Raw genomic sequence first — 14,104 nt, forward strand, 5'->3', positions numbered from 1 at the left:
GAGCTCGGTGCAGGTGGCCTTCCGGGGAATGCAGGGAATGCACCGGGATTTCCACCGGCGGGGCTGTGGGAGGGGGCTGTGGTCCCAATCACGGGCGGCTGTGGTTTGGGGGTGATCTTGGGTGGGGTCCCCACCCCATCACCTTTCCCTCGCCATCACACACCAGTGCTACCGGGTGCTTTGCATCCTGCAGGCCCTGGGGGGGCGTAGTCGGGGCCATGGGTGCACCGAGCTCTGCACGGCCTCAGCTCCACCTCAGCATCAGGATGCGGGCGGCTCCAGCACACCCACGTGGGCCGGGTCACGGTGCGGGCGCCCACCGGCCCCGCCAGCCCGCCGTGCCCCAAGGCAGCGGGTGCCAGGGGAGTGCTGGCACCCCGACCCCAACCGCAGGAGCGCCGAGGTCGGGCTTGCTCGGCTTTTTCCCTTCCCTCCCCCCCCGCATTCCCAAGTGCATCCAATTTTAGCAGCTTTGCAAAAACAAACCCTCAAGTTTCCCGGGCTGGAGCGGTGAGCAGCGGCGCGTGGCCGGCTCGCCAGGGAGGGCTCCTTCCCGCTTCCCTCTTGACACCGATCCAGCCCCGGCAGAGCCGACGGCCCCGAGTGCCAGGAGCCGAATGCTGCTGTCTGCCGGCGCAAGGGGGAAAGGCCTCATATATAGACCCGCGTTGCCGCTGCGCTCGCAGTCACCGGCCGACCTGCCGCCGTGCGGGCAGCCATGGGGGAGCTGGCGTTGGCCCTCCTGGCTCTCGCCGCCCTGCACGGTGCTGGCGCACCAGGTAAGGCCGGGTCTGCCGCCTAACCACGGTGCGGGGACCCATCCCTGCCGCCGGCCGGGGGCATCCCTGCCCTCCTGGGGGGCTGGCGGCAACAATGCGGGGCACGACGGGGATGGGGCTGAGCGTTCGCCAGATGTGTGCCGGGGTTAGAGGCGTACCAGGGTGGTGGCGACGGCTGGGGACGGACCCTCCGGCACCTGCCCGGTGAGAGGATGCGTTGGCGAGGCTCGGGGTGGTTTTGCCCTACCCGGGACCGTGTCACCGGAGGGATGGGGACGTGCCCTGCGCCGTGTCCCCACCAGCCCTGCCTGCTCTGGCACCAGCTCGCTGAGCACCTGCAGGAAGCCCCGGCTGGCTTGGCCACCCCAGCTGCTCCATGGAGCATTTGCCCCCTGGTGCTGAAGCCCCCCCCCCAGACTCGTGGGGGTCTTCGCAAGGTGCCGAGGGCAGCGTCTGCACGAGACTGAGCCAGGAATATCCCTGGTCTGGCAACAAAATCCATCCACCTGCAGAACAGGGGCTGTGACAGGTCCTGCTGTCCCCCCAGCTCCCGGCCACCTGGGAAGGGCACAGGAGGTGGCACGGTCGAGTCCCCCCTGCTGTGGGGTTGCTGCTGGTGGAGGGATAGTGCCCACTGCATGCCCGTGGGGTGCCTGTGGGGTGCCTGTGGGGTACTCGCCGTGGTCCAGGCTGCACAGGGGTGTCTTGGCTGTTCGGCCGCATCCTGCCCAGTGCCTGTGGGTGACAGGCACCAGGGGCCAGTGTGCTTTTCCAGGGACCTGCTCACTGCATCCATCCCCTCCAGCACGGCTGAACCCCCAGTCTCAGTACCCTGGATCACCCGTATGAGGGGCCCTTGGAGACCCCAGCTCACTGGGGTTCACTCCCATGGGATGTGGCTGGCCAGGCTCGGTGGGAGCTGGGGGGGCCACCCTCCACCCAGGGTGTACAGCGAGCTTCCCTGGGCCAGCTGCTGCCGTGGCGGCGTCTCCCCTTGCCAGCTGTGGTTTTACAGCCTAATTTCCTGCTGCATCCCGGTTTGGCTGGTGGGGGTCGGCGTGACGCCGGGTTCGTGCCGTGGCCTCGGCACAGCGAGTGCATGTGTGGGCACCCCAGCTTGTCTCCCCATCCCACATCACCCCTGGGACCAAGCTCACCCTGGGGCAGCCAGGACCTTGCAGGCAGCATTTTCCCGGTGTGCAGCCTGTGGACATGGCATGGGGCCTGGCATGGCCGGACTTGCCACGCAGCACCAGCCTTGGCTGCCCCTCAGTCCATCCCTGGCTGGCTGGGAGGCTGCAGCCCATCCTTGGCCATCCTGGACGATGACACCACCAGCCTGGCCCTGTGGAGCTGGTAAATCCTACCCTGAGCCCCTTGCCCTGCTGATGGTGCAGGGTTGGGGGGCTCAGGGCGGGAGGGGGTCCCCACCGCTGCTGGGATGTGGTCTGTCCCGGTGCTGGCTGAGCTTTGCTGCATGATGTTGGTGCCCATGGCTTGGCAAGGGACCGTCTGGGTGCTGTTGGGTGCCCTGGGGAGAGCGTGCCCCAATGCCTGGTGCTCTCATCCCATGCTTCCCCCAGAGCCCCTGGAGAACGACTCAGAGCCGGGGAAGAGCGTCACGGCGGGGAAGCCCTGGAAAGCAGCCCCCAGCCTGGCAGACCTCGACCTGGACACGGCAGGTATGGCTGTCCCTGAGCCCCTGTTGGACACCGTCCCACTGGGGACCCACAGCTGGGACATCCCAAAGGGGCTGTGGGGGGCAACGCCCACCACGCCAGCCCAGGAGGTGCCATCCTCCCCCCACGGTGGTGTCCCCATGGGACCCTTGCAGCAGGGACGTGGTGACCACCCCGCGCACCCCGGGGTTTCCACGCTGCATCTGTGCCCTCCATCCCCACGAGCTTCACCTGCTCATCCTTTGTCCATGCAGCCCTCGGTGTCCCTGAGCTGTCCCCAGCCCCAGTGGCACCCTGGGGTGCTTAGGGACAGAGGGGGGGTCTGCTCCTCATCCGCGTGCTCAGGGCTCGCTCCATCCCAGGTGGAGGAGCCGAGTGGACATCCTGGTTCAACATCGACCATCCCGGGGGGGACGGGGACTACGAGAGCCTGGACGCCATTCGCTTCTACTACCGCGGGCGCGTCTGTGAGCGGCCGGTGGCCATCCAGGCCCGCACCACCGAGTGGGAGCTGCCCGAGGAGGTGGGCGAGGTGGTGCACGTCAGCCCCAAGAAGGGTTTTCGCTGCATCAACAAGGAGCAGCCGCAGGGCAAGACCTGCTCCAACTACCACATCCGCTTCCTCTGCCCGTTGGGTGAGTTCTTGTCCCCGCCGTGTCCCACCAACCCCCTCCCCGGACCCTGCTGGCACTTTGGGGGGGCCCCATACCCACTGCTGCATTCACCCTTTGCTCATCACCTGCTGCTGCAACCCACTGGTTGCTGCCGGGAGCCCCCCCGTCCAGCAATCACCCCCCAGGCTGCATGGTGCTGGGCACCATCCTGGGGGCAACATGTCCCCCATGGAGCTGGGAGCAGGTGGTGGGGTCCCCAGTTAACACCTCTACCCCATCTCCCAGAGCACATCTACTGGTCACACTGGTCCTCCTGGAGCCCCTGCTCACGCAGCGCCTGCGGCACCAGCGGCACCCAGACCCGCACCCGTCGCTGTGTCAACGCCCGGCTGGCGGTTACGCTCAAGGAGCTCAAGTGCAAGGGCAAAGCCATGGAGCGCCGGCCGTGCAGCGCCGGCCCCTGCCCAGGTAGGGACCCTGGCACCCCCCGCCGGCACCCACCTGCCCCTCTGGCCGCTCTCCCAGGCCCCGCTGCCGGTGGCGTGAGTGGTCCCGAGGGGCAAAACCACCACCACCACCTGCACATCGTCAGCTTAATTGCAATAACAGAGGCCGTGCTGGTAAAAAGAGCGTGGCAGGGGTGTGTGGGGGTGAGCCAGGGCTGGCCGGGCATGGGCGGCTGGATGGAGCCTCCTCAACTGGGGATCCCTCCCTGTGTCCCCGTGGTGCAGCCCCCGGGCTGGGGGCTGCAGGGGAGCGCAGTGCCCGATGCCCACCCGACATCTCCCCCCGCAGAGCCAGCGTGGATGGAGTGGGGCGCTTGGGGTCCCTGTTCCCGCAGCTGCGGCAGCGCCGGGACACGCGTCCGGCGCCGGAGCTGCAAGAAAGCCAAGAAGGTGCCGTGCACCGGCCGCCCCACCGAGGTGCAGAAATGCCCCCCCTCGCCCTGCCCAGGTACCTGTCGTCGGGGTGTGGGGACCCCCTCCCTGCTGCCCCCCACCCGCGTGGCCCTGCCACCGGCCGTGGCCATGGGGTCTGAGCGCCATGCTGTCCTGCAGCCTGCCCCGAGCACACGCTGCAGGGCACCGTCGTCTCCGCCACGGGTGCGGCGCTGCCGGATGCCCGCGTCTACCTGGAGGGCCGCCCGCCGGTGCTGCTGGCCCGCAGCGATGCCCGCGGGCGCTTCGCCGCGGCGGGGCTGTGCGAGGGCACCGCCGCCAACATCAGCGCCCACCGCGAGGGCTTCGCCCCGGGACTGGCACCCGTTGTCTCCAACGGCTCCGGCGTGGCGGTGGCACACGTGATGCTGCAGAGGCTGGGTGAGCATCGCGGTGCGGGGCAGGGGCCAAGCCGTGCACCCCTTGAGGGACCTCCCCGAAGGATGCACGATATGGGGGAGCGATCCGGGGGGGCAGCCACGGCTCGTTGCACCCTCTGCTGCCTTCCTCCTCTGCAGAGAAGCCCTACATGGTGCTGCACCCCAAGACGAAGGTGCGGGTGGCCGGGCAGGAGGTGACCTTCTGCTGCAAAGCCTCGGGCACCCCCGTGCCCAAGAAGTACTACTGGTGAGCGGGGTCTGGGTGGCGGAAAGCCGGGACTGGAGATGGCGGGGAAAGGCAGCCCTGGCCACGTCCCCACTGAGCCTGTCCCTGTCCCCACAGGTACCACAACGGGACGCTGCTGGAGAGGAAGGTGCACCGGTATGGCAGCCGCCTGGTGCTGCGGGGGCTGGCGCCGGAGCAGGCTGGCACCTACCACTGCAAAGCCAGCACCGAGGCGGGTGCCATCAAATCAGCGCCAGCACAGCTCACCGTGCTGGGTGAGAACGGGATGGGCTTCGTTAGCGGCAGCGTCATCCTGGGATGGGGCGTGCGGTGAGGAGGGTCACCCTAATCCCCCCTGTCCCCTCCATCCCCCCCAGCCCAGGGCCAGCAGAGCTGCAAGCCGGAGCCTGAGCCGAGCCTTGTGGAGCTGCCCAGCGAGTGCCCGCAGGATGCCACCGGCTCCCGCTACTACAACGTGGGTCGCTGCCCGCCCGCCCCGTGTGCCGGCAGCCTGGCTGACCAGTCGGGGTGCGGGGCGGAAGCAGGGCACTGCTGCGGGGTGCGGAGGATGGAGATGCGGGAGATCCCCTGTGCCGGCTCCCTGCTGCCCATCAAGGTGGTGGCCGAGTGCGGTTGCGGACCCTGCGCCCAGCCCCGCGTCCTGGTGCAGGGACGGGTGACGGCAGCCGACACCGGCGAGCCCCTGCGCTTCGGGCAGATCTTCCTGGGTGGGAGGAAGGTTGGCTTCACCGGCTACAAAGGCTCCTTCACCATCGAGGTGCCGCCGGACACGCAGCGCTTGGTGGCTCGCTTCGTGGACCGGCAGCAGCGGTTTGTAGATGCCATCAAGGTCTTGCCCTTCAACCGTCGCGGTGGTGCCATCTACCAGGAGGTCAAGATGCTGCGGAAGAAGGAACCGGTGGACCTGGATGGCAGCCAGAGCAACGCCATCCCGCTGGGGGAGGCGAGCGGCCGGGAGCCTGTCGGGGAGCTCATCCTTCCCCCCGGTGCCTTCCTCCGTCCCTCTGGGGAGGTCTTCAGGGGCACAGTCAAAGCCAGCGTCACCTTCCTAGACCCCAGGGACATGGCAACGGCCAGCGCCGCCTCCAGCGACCTCAGCTTCGCCAACGCTGATGGGGAGATCGTCCCCCTTAGGACCTATGGCATGTTTGCTGTGGATTTTCGGGAAGGGGAGAGCGGTGCGGTGCTGCAGACGGGGCCGGTGGAGGTGCGGATGGACGCGGGGCAGGTCCAGATGCCGGAACACCTGCAGAAGATGAAGTTGTGGTCCTTGAACCCTGAGACTGGCTTGTGGGAGGAGGAGGGGGATCTCCGCTTGGCCGGGGGGAGCCGGCAGAAGAGGGAAGAGAGGACTTTCCTGGTGGGGAACCTGGAGGTCCGGGAGCGGCGTCTCTTCAACCTGGACGTGCCGGAAGACCGCCGCTGCTTCGTCAAGGTCAGGGCTTACAGCAATGAGAAGTTCAACCCCTACGAGCAACTGGAAGGGGTGGTCATCAGCCTCATCAACCTGGAGCCCCAGCCTGGTTATCCCGCCAACCCCCGGGCATGGGGTCGCTTCGACAGCGTGGTGACGGGCCCCAACGGTGCCTGCCTGCCTGCTTTCTGTGACGGCCAGCGCCCGGATGCCTACTCGGCGTATGTCACTGCCACGCTGGGTGGGGAGGAGCTGGAAGCTGCGGCCTCCAGCCCCAAGCTCAACCCCAACATCATTGGGGTGTCCCAGCCCTACCTGGGAAAGCTGGGCTACCGCCGGTTGGATCACGATGACCCCGACTTGAAGAAGACGGCTTTCCAAATCAATGTGGCCAAGCCCGACCCCAACAATGTTGATGAGATCAATGGCCCCATCTACCCTTACCGCAGCCTCGAGGAGTGCGAGAAGGCGCCGGTCAGCGCCAACCACCTCCGCTTCTACCGCGTGGAAGTGGACAGGTACGAGTACAACGTGGTGCCCTTCAAGGAGAGCGACCTGACCTCCTGGACTGGTGACTACCTGTCATGGTGGCCCAACCCTCAGGAGTTCAGGGCTTGTTTCATCAAGGTGCAGATCGAGGGGCCGCAGGAGTACATGGTGAGGTCCCGTAATGTGGGGGGCAGCCACCCCCGCACCCGGGGGCAGCTCTACGGGCTGCGTGACATCCGTAGCGTGCGGGACATGCTGCTGGAGAACACCTCAGGTGCCTGTGTGGAGTTCAAGTGCAGCGGGATGCTCTTCGACCAGAGCCTGGTGGATCGCACCTTGGTCTCCATCATCCCCCAAGGCAGCTGCCGCCGCACCTCCATCAACAGCCTCCTCCGGGAGTACCTGAGCCGTCACCCGCCCGTGGTGGAGAACAACCACACAGCCGCCTTCACCATGCTGGCACCGGTCGATCCATTGGGTCACAACTACGGCATCTACACGGTGACGGACCAGAACCCGCGGTTGGCCAAGGAGATTGCCATCGGCCGCTGCTTCGACGGCACCTCCGACGGCTTCTCGCGGGAGATGAAGGCAGACACTGGCACGGCCGTTACCTTCACCTGCCAGGAGCGGCCGGTGGGGCGGGAGAGCTTCTTCCAGCGCCTGCTGACGGCCCCGGCCGAGGCACTGGCCGAGATCCGGCGGGAGATGGGGGCCAGTGAGATGCGCCGGGCTCCCCCCGAGGTGATGGACTTCGCCTCTGGTGCCCAAGCCCCGGGCCCCACGGCCACTCGCCAGACCCCCAGCAGCCGGCGGAGGATGGGCCAGATGCGGGGGCAGCCGTGAGCGCCGCGGCTCCCCCATGCCCCCTCCCCAGCTCAGCTCTGCCCTCCCTTTCCCCGTTGCTTTTACCCGCACTCATTTATAACGACCGAGGTGGGGGGGGGACACACAGGACACATGGAGTGGGACCTCCCCACCATGCCACCGGGGAACAGTGGGGCAGGGGGCTGCCGGGATGTGGGGAGGGGGGGGGGTGACAGCGGGTAGCCCCCACCAGCCTCACCAGCCCCTCCCTGGTGCTGCCTCTGCCCTCGCCCCCAGCCCCACGCGGGGCAGCTCTTGGTGCTCAGCCCCGGGGACCGCGGTGCCTGTGGTGCCGGCAGCGGCCCCGCGGACCCACGGGGGTTATTTAAATAAAAAAGAATAAAAGAGGGGGTGAAAGAAAATAGGGGAAGGGGCTGGGATGGGAAGGGGTTCCCTGCCCGGCGCTTTGCCCCGTGCCCGGCAGCAGGGCTCCCGTGTGCCCATGCTGGGGCCAGCACTGGCCGAGGGTGCCGTGAGCCAGGAGCATCTGCTGCATCTGCCATGCCTCTGCCCAGCGCCCCACAAGGAAATGTGGGGTTTCTTTTGGGGAAAAAACTCAAGGATATGGATAAAAAGCCCTCCCTGTGCTCTCTGCCCCGGCACGGCACAGTGCCAGCTCTCCGGCCGCGGGGGCTCGGTGGCGTGTGGCGTGCCTGGGACGCCAGGCTCGGTCCTCGTGACCTTCAGCCGAGCTCAGCGCAGAGCCCAGCCTGGCCTGATCCCGCACCCATCCTGCTGCCACGGACCCGGTTGTTTTTCCCTTTGGAAGCATTTTTGCCCCAAATACCTTTTTCCCAGGTGAAAACAAACAAACCAAAAAAACGCATTTCTTAACCCCCCCTCCCCAGCACTGAGACCCCCCCCCCCAACTCCTGGGGTGCGCCGGGGCAGCAAGCAAGAGGCGACAGCAGGATGCGGCCCCGCGGCAGCGGTGCCGGCGCACACCGAGGGCGCGTGCGGATTTGTACATTATTTATTATGAAATATATGGTTGTGTGTACACCCGCCTGGCTGCTGGGCTTCTCTGGGGGTGCCCAGGCCCGAGCAGGGGAGGGGGTGTCATAGGGACGTGTTCCCCCCTACCACTCCATCGCCTCCCGCCCTGCACAGTAGCACCGTCCTGGCGGCTCCTGTTTGCCTTGGGCCCGGTTCAGCCGGCTGGCGGCGGTGCGGGGGGAGCCGTGCCAGCTCCCCGTGGCTGGGGGACGTGGCAGGTTGGGGGGAGGGGGGGCCCCATCCAGCCCCATAGCCCCCCCCACCCAGCATGGGGATGCGCCTGGCACAGGAGCTGGGCACCCGCTGGGTGACCTCAGCTAGGGCGAAGGGCTGCAGGTCCATCTGTCCATCTGACGTCTATCTGTCCCGCCTGGCTCGCGGTACCGGGTGGGTTTTGCAGGCGTGTGTGCCCCCCCCCTCCACGCTCCCTCCCACCCACAGCTCCTGGCGGATGCTGTAATGGAACAGGCTGGGTCTATGGGGCCAAACCCCCCCGCTCCCGGGACAACGTTTCCCTTTTACAACATGGTTTGGCCGTGACATGGCATTTTTTCACCCTTATACTGGATGCGGCCGCTCGCAAGATCAAAGGGGACACGGGGCACCCGGGGGGACAAGGGGGGGGTTCGCCAAACCCCAGCCCCTCTCCCCACCCCGCCTGGATGGGAACCCACTGCAGCCGGACGCTGGCACATCAGGTGGGCGACGCCGCGGCGCGGCGTGGGAGGAGGCACCTGCAATGCCAGGATCCCATCTTGGGGCTCCCACCCTGCACCCCAAAGCCTGGGTGCTGCCTGGGCCTGGGTGCTGGGAGCTGCCCCACTGGGAGCCACGTCCCCCCCGCCATGGGGATGGCCGGCGGATGCTCCCCCGTGGGCACCGCTGGCAGCAGCGCCGGGGGCCGGGGGGGTGCCAGCGGGCAGGATTGTTTTCCACCATCTGGTTGGCTTGGTTGGAGGCAGCTGCGCAGGCAGGGCAGATGGAAGCAGCTCCTGCAGCTCTGCTGCTATTTATGGCGTCAGGAGGAAAGAAATGGGGCAAAAAAGGACAAAAAGCAGCCAGTCGGACACTCCCATTTGCAGCCCCCTGTGCTCACCATTGCGCCTTGCTCCGTCTCACCAGATCCTATCCCAGCGGTGGCCAGGACCTTCGGCAGCATGCCGTGGGGGTCTTCAGGCTCTGGGGGGAGATGGGTGCAGGGAACATCCCAGAGGGTGGCCAGGGGCTCCCCCCAATCCCAGGGACACCAAGGAAGATCCAGGGGCACACATGCAGGGATGTGCCGGGTTTGCGGGAGGTCCGTGCTGGGTGTCCGGCCCAGCCCCGCATTCCCGAGGGCTGGAAACCTGCCCGGGGTTAGGGGCTGGGCTGGGGGGCTGCAGCCAAAATCCTCCTGCTGCTCCCCCCCTGGGTGTGGGACCCTCCACACAGACCCAATCCCGAGGGTCCCACAGCCTCCAGCCCCGTGGATGAGGAGCCCCTTGGTCCCGACCCCAGCCCTGAATGCCCGCCGTGCCAGCTGGGGCTGGCTGGACCCACACTGCATCCGTGTGCTGTGGAGCATCATCGGGTACCAAAATAACCCCCTGGCCCCTCCCAGCTTCCAGGCGATGCTGAGCCTCACAGTCCAGCCCAGGCTGATTACACGGCTGAGTGTCCAAGGCTGCCAGCTGGGACATTTTTGTCTCTCATTCTCGTAATCGTCAGCAGAAACCACCAGCATGAGGCTCTGTGTGACCTATTGTGGCTCTAGAGTGGGGTACCCAGGGGGCTGGGGAGGGAACCCCCATGCTGGACCTGCAGGCTGCAGGATGGAGACCCCAGAGGGGTTTTCTGCAACACAATGGCTTTGGGGGTGAAACTGCCCTTTTCTGGCCTTCTCAGCCTCTTGGCGTGAGTGATGCTCCCAGCTCAGCTCCGCGATGGGCAGGTGGAAGGCTGGGGCCCGAGCAAGGCTCCCCTCAAACCCCCACGGCTTTGGGCAAGCGATGGGGCACAGTGGCTCCTGGCTGTGGGTTTTGGGGGTGGGCGAGATGCAGATGCAACGCTTCCCCACTCCCTGCTTGCACCCAGCGCTGGTGGGTCCATCCAGCCCCAGCAGAGAGGGATGGAAACACCCCGGGGTGGCTCCTGGGAGGTGGGATGCAGGCGAGGGGGCACAGAGAGCCTGTCTCCATGTGGGATGCATATCCCTGTGGTGATGAGAAAGGCAGGTGGGGGCTCAGCTGCTTCTTGTTACCCCCGGACCCCAGCCAAAAGGGAATAGCAAAGCGGGAAAGGGAAAAAGGAGCCTGGGGGCCGGCAGCTCCCGTCCCGCCCCGCCAGCAATTAGGGATGGCCGGAGCCCAACATAAATGAGCAGGATGGTGTGCCGGCACATCGGCACGTCCTTCGGCGCTGACGGGGCCCCCGTGGTGGGAATGGGGCTGCCGTTTGCTTAGCCCCCACCCCCACCCCGACATCATTCCCACATTGGGGTGCATCCCCCCAAAATCCCCACTGGCCCCGTGGGGAGGCGGGAGCCAGGACACGAGCAGCGGGAAGGGGGTGCTGCTGCGCTGTGCCCCACGAGCACGTCGCTGGCTGGGAACAAAAGCTGCTCTGAGCAGCAGCCGGGAGCTGGAAAGCGCCTTGGGAAGCTGCTCACTTTCTTTCTTTGTTTTTTTTTTTAAATAATGGAAAATATAATGACAGTGCCTAAATTAAAATAATAAAAGAAACCAGCCGAAAAGCCAACCCAAAATAGGAGAGAAACCCACGTTTCAGGCTGAAAAGGAACAGGCACAGTCAAGGGATGAAAGGGAAAAGCAGAGGCACTGTGCCCACCTGGGACCCTCCTCTCAGCCCCCCCGAGGGGATGGGGGGGGGCCCACTGCCCCACCGCCTCCCCAGGGCCAAGCCATGGGGTGAGGGCTGAGCAGGGCCTGGAGCATCGCAGAACCTGCCCCAACATGCTGGCCCTGGCCCCCGGCAGCCCAAAAACTTTCCCCCGTGCACCCCCTCCTCGCTGGCTTCGCTCCTTTGCACTGCACCCAGCACTGCTGCTGCAGGGGCCGCATCCTGCCCAGGGCTCCAGCCCCTGGGGGTGAGGAGGCATCTCCTCCACCCCCTGCCCTGAACTGGAGCACCCCTGGGGACCCCAAATCTGAGCATTCCTGGGGATCCCAAACTCAAGCATTCCTGGAGACCCCAAACCTAAGCATCGCAAACCAGAGCATCCTCAGGCATCCAGAGCATCCCCAGGGACCCCAAACCTGAGCACCCCTGGGGACCCCAAACTGGAGCATTCCCGGGCATCCAGAGCATCTCTGTGGGGGGACACGGGAGGTGCCAGCTCCCCGTCTCTGCCCTGATGGCGAGGCCAGGCCAGATCCAGCTGCCGAATTCCAGGCCGTCTGGCCAAGAGACGCTGCTCTGCTCCCGGCGCTCCCGCCGGACAACCTGCCGGAGGAGGAAAACAAACACTCCTCGAACACGGACAGCGCGAGAGGTGAGAGACCCTCCCCAACCCCTCGCAAAGCCGGGGCACCGGGGGCTATCGCTGCGTGTCCCCAGGGAAAGGAGCCACTGGAAGCGGGGATCTGTGGGAAAACAGTGGGAAGAGGGAGAAGGGCTGCCCAGAGCACTAACGCTTGCTTTTTGAAGCGAGCCCAAGGCGGGACACCACGGGGACGGCCGAGCTCCACCACGCCGGGGCAGCTTCAGGGCAGCCCTCGACGATGCGCATTCCTCTCCCCGTTGCTTTTTAGCTATATTTTTTAAGAATTGCATCTCAATATCTCGCTGTTCAAAGTGAGCTGGTTCTGGAAAAAACATCCATTCCCATTTTTCAAGCTATTTTTGAAACCTTTGGCCTTCGTTTCTTTTCAGGTTCCAGACCATAAATAATAATAACAACACATTTAAAGCCTTTACGCTGACAGCTCACGGAATCTGCCAGAGCCTTTTAATTCTCCAGATGTTGAAAATCTGACTCAAAAACTTGAAGTTTGGTAAATATTTTGTGTGTTTGTAATTTCACAGCCATTGCTTTTTATATCACATGAAGCAGCAGAATAAAGATATTAAGTGGAACAGCTATTTCTGGAGCTGGGGGAAGGAAAGGTGAGGCGGTGGCCGCTGGCTCCGCATGCCGGGATGCAGCCGGAGCATCCCTGGGGCTGGGTGGCCCGTGCCAGGGCTCTGTGCTGGGGGTCTCGGCTCCCCGGCACAGCCATGGTGGCAGGGACAGTGGCACCAGCGTGCAGCTGGCTGCAGAAACACGGCAACCACAGGACCCTCCCCCCCCCAACCCCCTTGGACCCCCTGGGCTCCAGCCTGGCCTGGGCTGCTCCCACAGGCACCACCTTGGCCGGACTTGGATTTATTTGGATTATCAGATCTGGTGTCAGGCACAGTGATGTCTGCAGCTGCAGCGTGCTACCCCTACCCCGCATCCTGCATCCCATAGTCCATATTCCCTTATCCTGCATCCCATATCCCATATCTGGCACCTTATATTCCATAACCCATATCCTATACCCTGCATCCCGTATCCCATATTCCTGCATCCCATATCCTGCATCCAACATCCCACAACCCATATCCCATATTCCCATATCCTGCACCCTGTATCCCATACCCTGCATCCCACATCCCACACCCTGAATTCTATACCGCACATCCCATAGCCACATCCCATGTCTTATATCACGTATACCATATCCAACTATCACATCCCGCATCCCGTACCCCATATCCCGCATCCCTGTGCACTCCCACCTCCTCCCAGCCCCAAGCAGTGGCCGGGAAAGGACCCAGAAAGGTGCCTCTCCCCATCCCCCCAGTGCTTTGGGGTCCTTCAGGGCAGCGATGGACCAGCCGATGTTGCCTTTGCTTAGGGGATGTTTCCTTGCAGAGAAATGGCAGCAGGAAAAGCATTAAAAACCCCAGGATTTTAGGACAACTCCTGGAAAAAAGAGCGTTTCGAATTTCTCCCCATCAGAAGCAGAGCAGGCGCTGGCTCAGCCCCGCTCCCAGCTTTCCAAAAACCAGCCCATGCGGTGGCTGGACCGCGATGCTGCTCCCCAAGGACGGGAGCGGAGGGCTCGCAGCCCTTCCCCACCCTCTAACCCTCCTCCCCTTGCCAGCTCTTCCCCCCCTGCCAAAAACCCTCCTGAACAGCAGCCGAGGAGTGTTCTGGATGGGATCATCCCGTGAAAGCCTGGACCGGCGCGGACATCACGGGGCCAAGCACTTGCCAGAAGCCAGGGCTGGATCCTGGCCCCAGCAGAGCCCCTTTGCCCAGCCGGAGCCAGCACGGCTGCACTGGGCAGAACTGGGCTGGGCGAGGGGGGGAGGCTGTGCTGCAGAAGGATTGGCAGACTGGTGCCACCTACCCCAGTTACCCCACACCCTGTACCCCAGGTATGCCGTACCCCGAGTACCCTGTACCCCTAATTCTCCATACCCCAGGTACCCCATAACCTGGTTACTCCACGCTCGTTACGCCATACCCCAGGTGAGGCTGGACGGGGCTCTGAGCAGCCTGAGCTGGTTAAAGATGTCCCTGCTCACTGCAGGGCGGTTGGACTAGCGACCTCTAAAGGTGCCTTCCAACCCAAACCCTTCTGTGATTCTATGATTTGGGAGGATCCAGTTTGCCTAACCGATCTCTAACCCAACCCTCCTCAACCGAGGGGGAGTCCTCCCGTCTCCAGAT

General features: G+C 64.8%; 1 protein-coding gene across 1 annotated transcript; it reads left to right on the forward strand.

The window, feature by feature from the left end:
* The first annotated feature begins 354 nt into the window (after positions 1 to 354).
* CILP2 (cartilage intermediate layer protein 2) lies at positions 355 to 7,526 on the forward strand. The gene is made up of 9 exons (XM_075076937.1): positions 355 to 779; positions 2,363 to 2,461; positions 2,821 to 3,093; positions 3,358 to 3,540; positions 3,868 to 4,026; positions 4,131 to 4,391; positions 4,529 to 4,637; positions 4,734 to 4,891; positions 4,994 to 7,526. Exons 1-9 carry the CDS (start codon positions 719 to 721, stop codon positions 7,384 to 7,386), a joined length of 3,696 nt encoding a protein of 1,231 aa, XP_074933038.1. The 5' UTR covers positions 355 to 718; the 3' UTR covers positions 7,387 to 7,526.
* Positions 7,527 to 14,104: the final 6,578 nt, after the last annotated feature.

The sequence above is a fragment of the Phalacrocorax aristotelis genome, chromosome W (genome assembly GCF_949628215.1).
Source record: "Phalacrocorax aristotelis chromosome W, bGulAri2.1, whole genome shotgun sequence".
Lineage (NCBI taxonomy): Eukaryota > Metazoa > Chordata > Aves > Suliformes > Phalacrocoracidae > Phalacrocorax > Phalacrocorax aristotelis.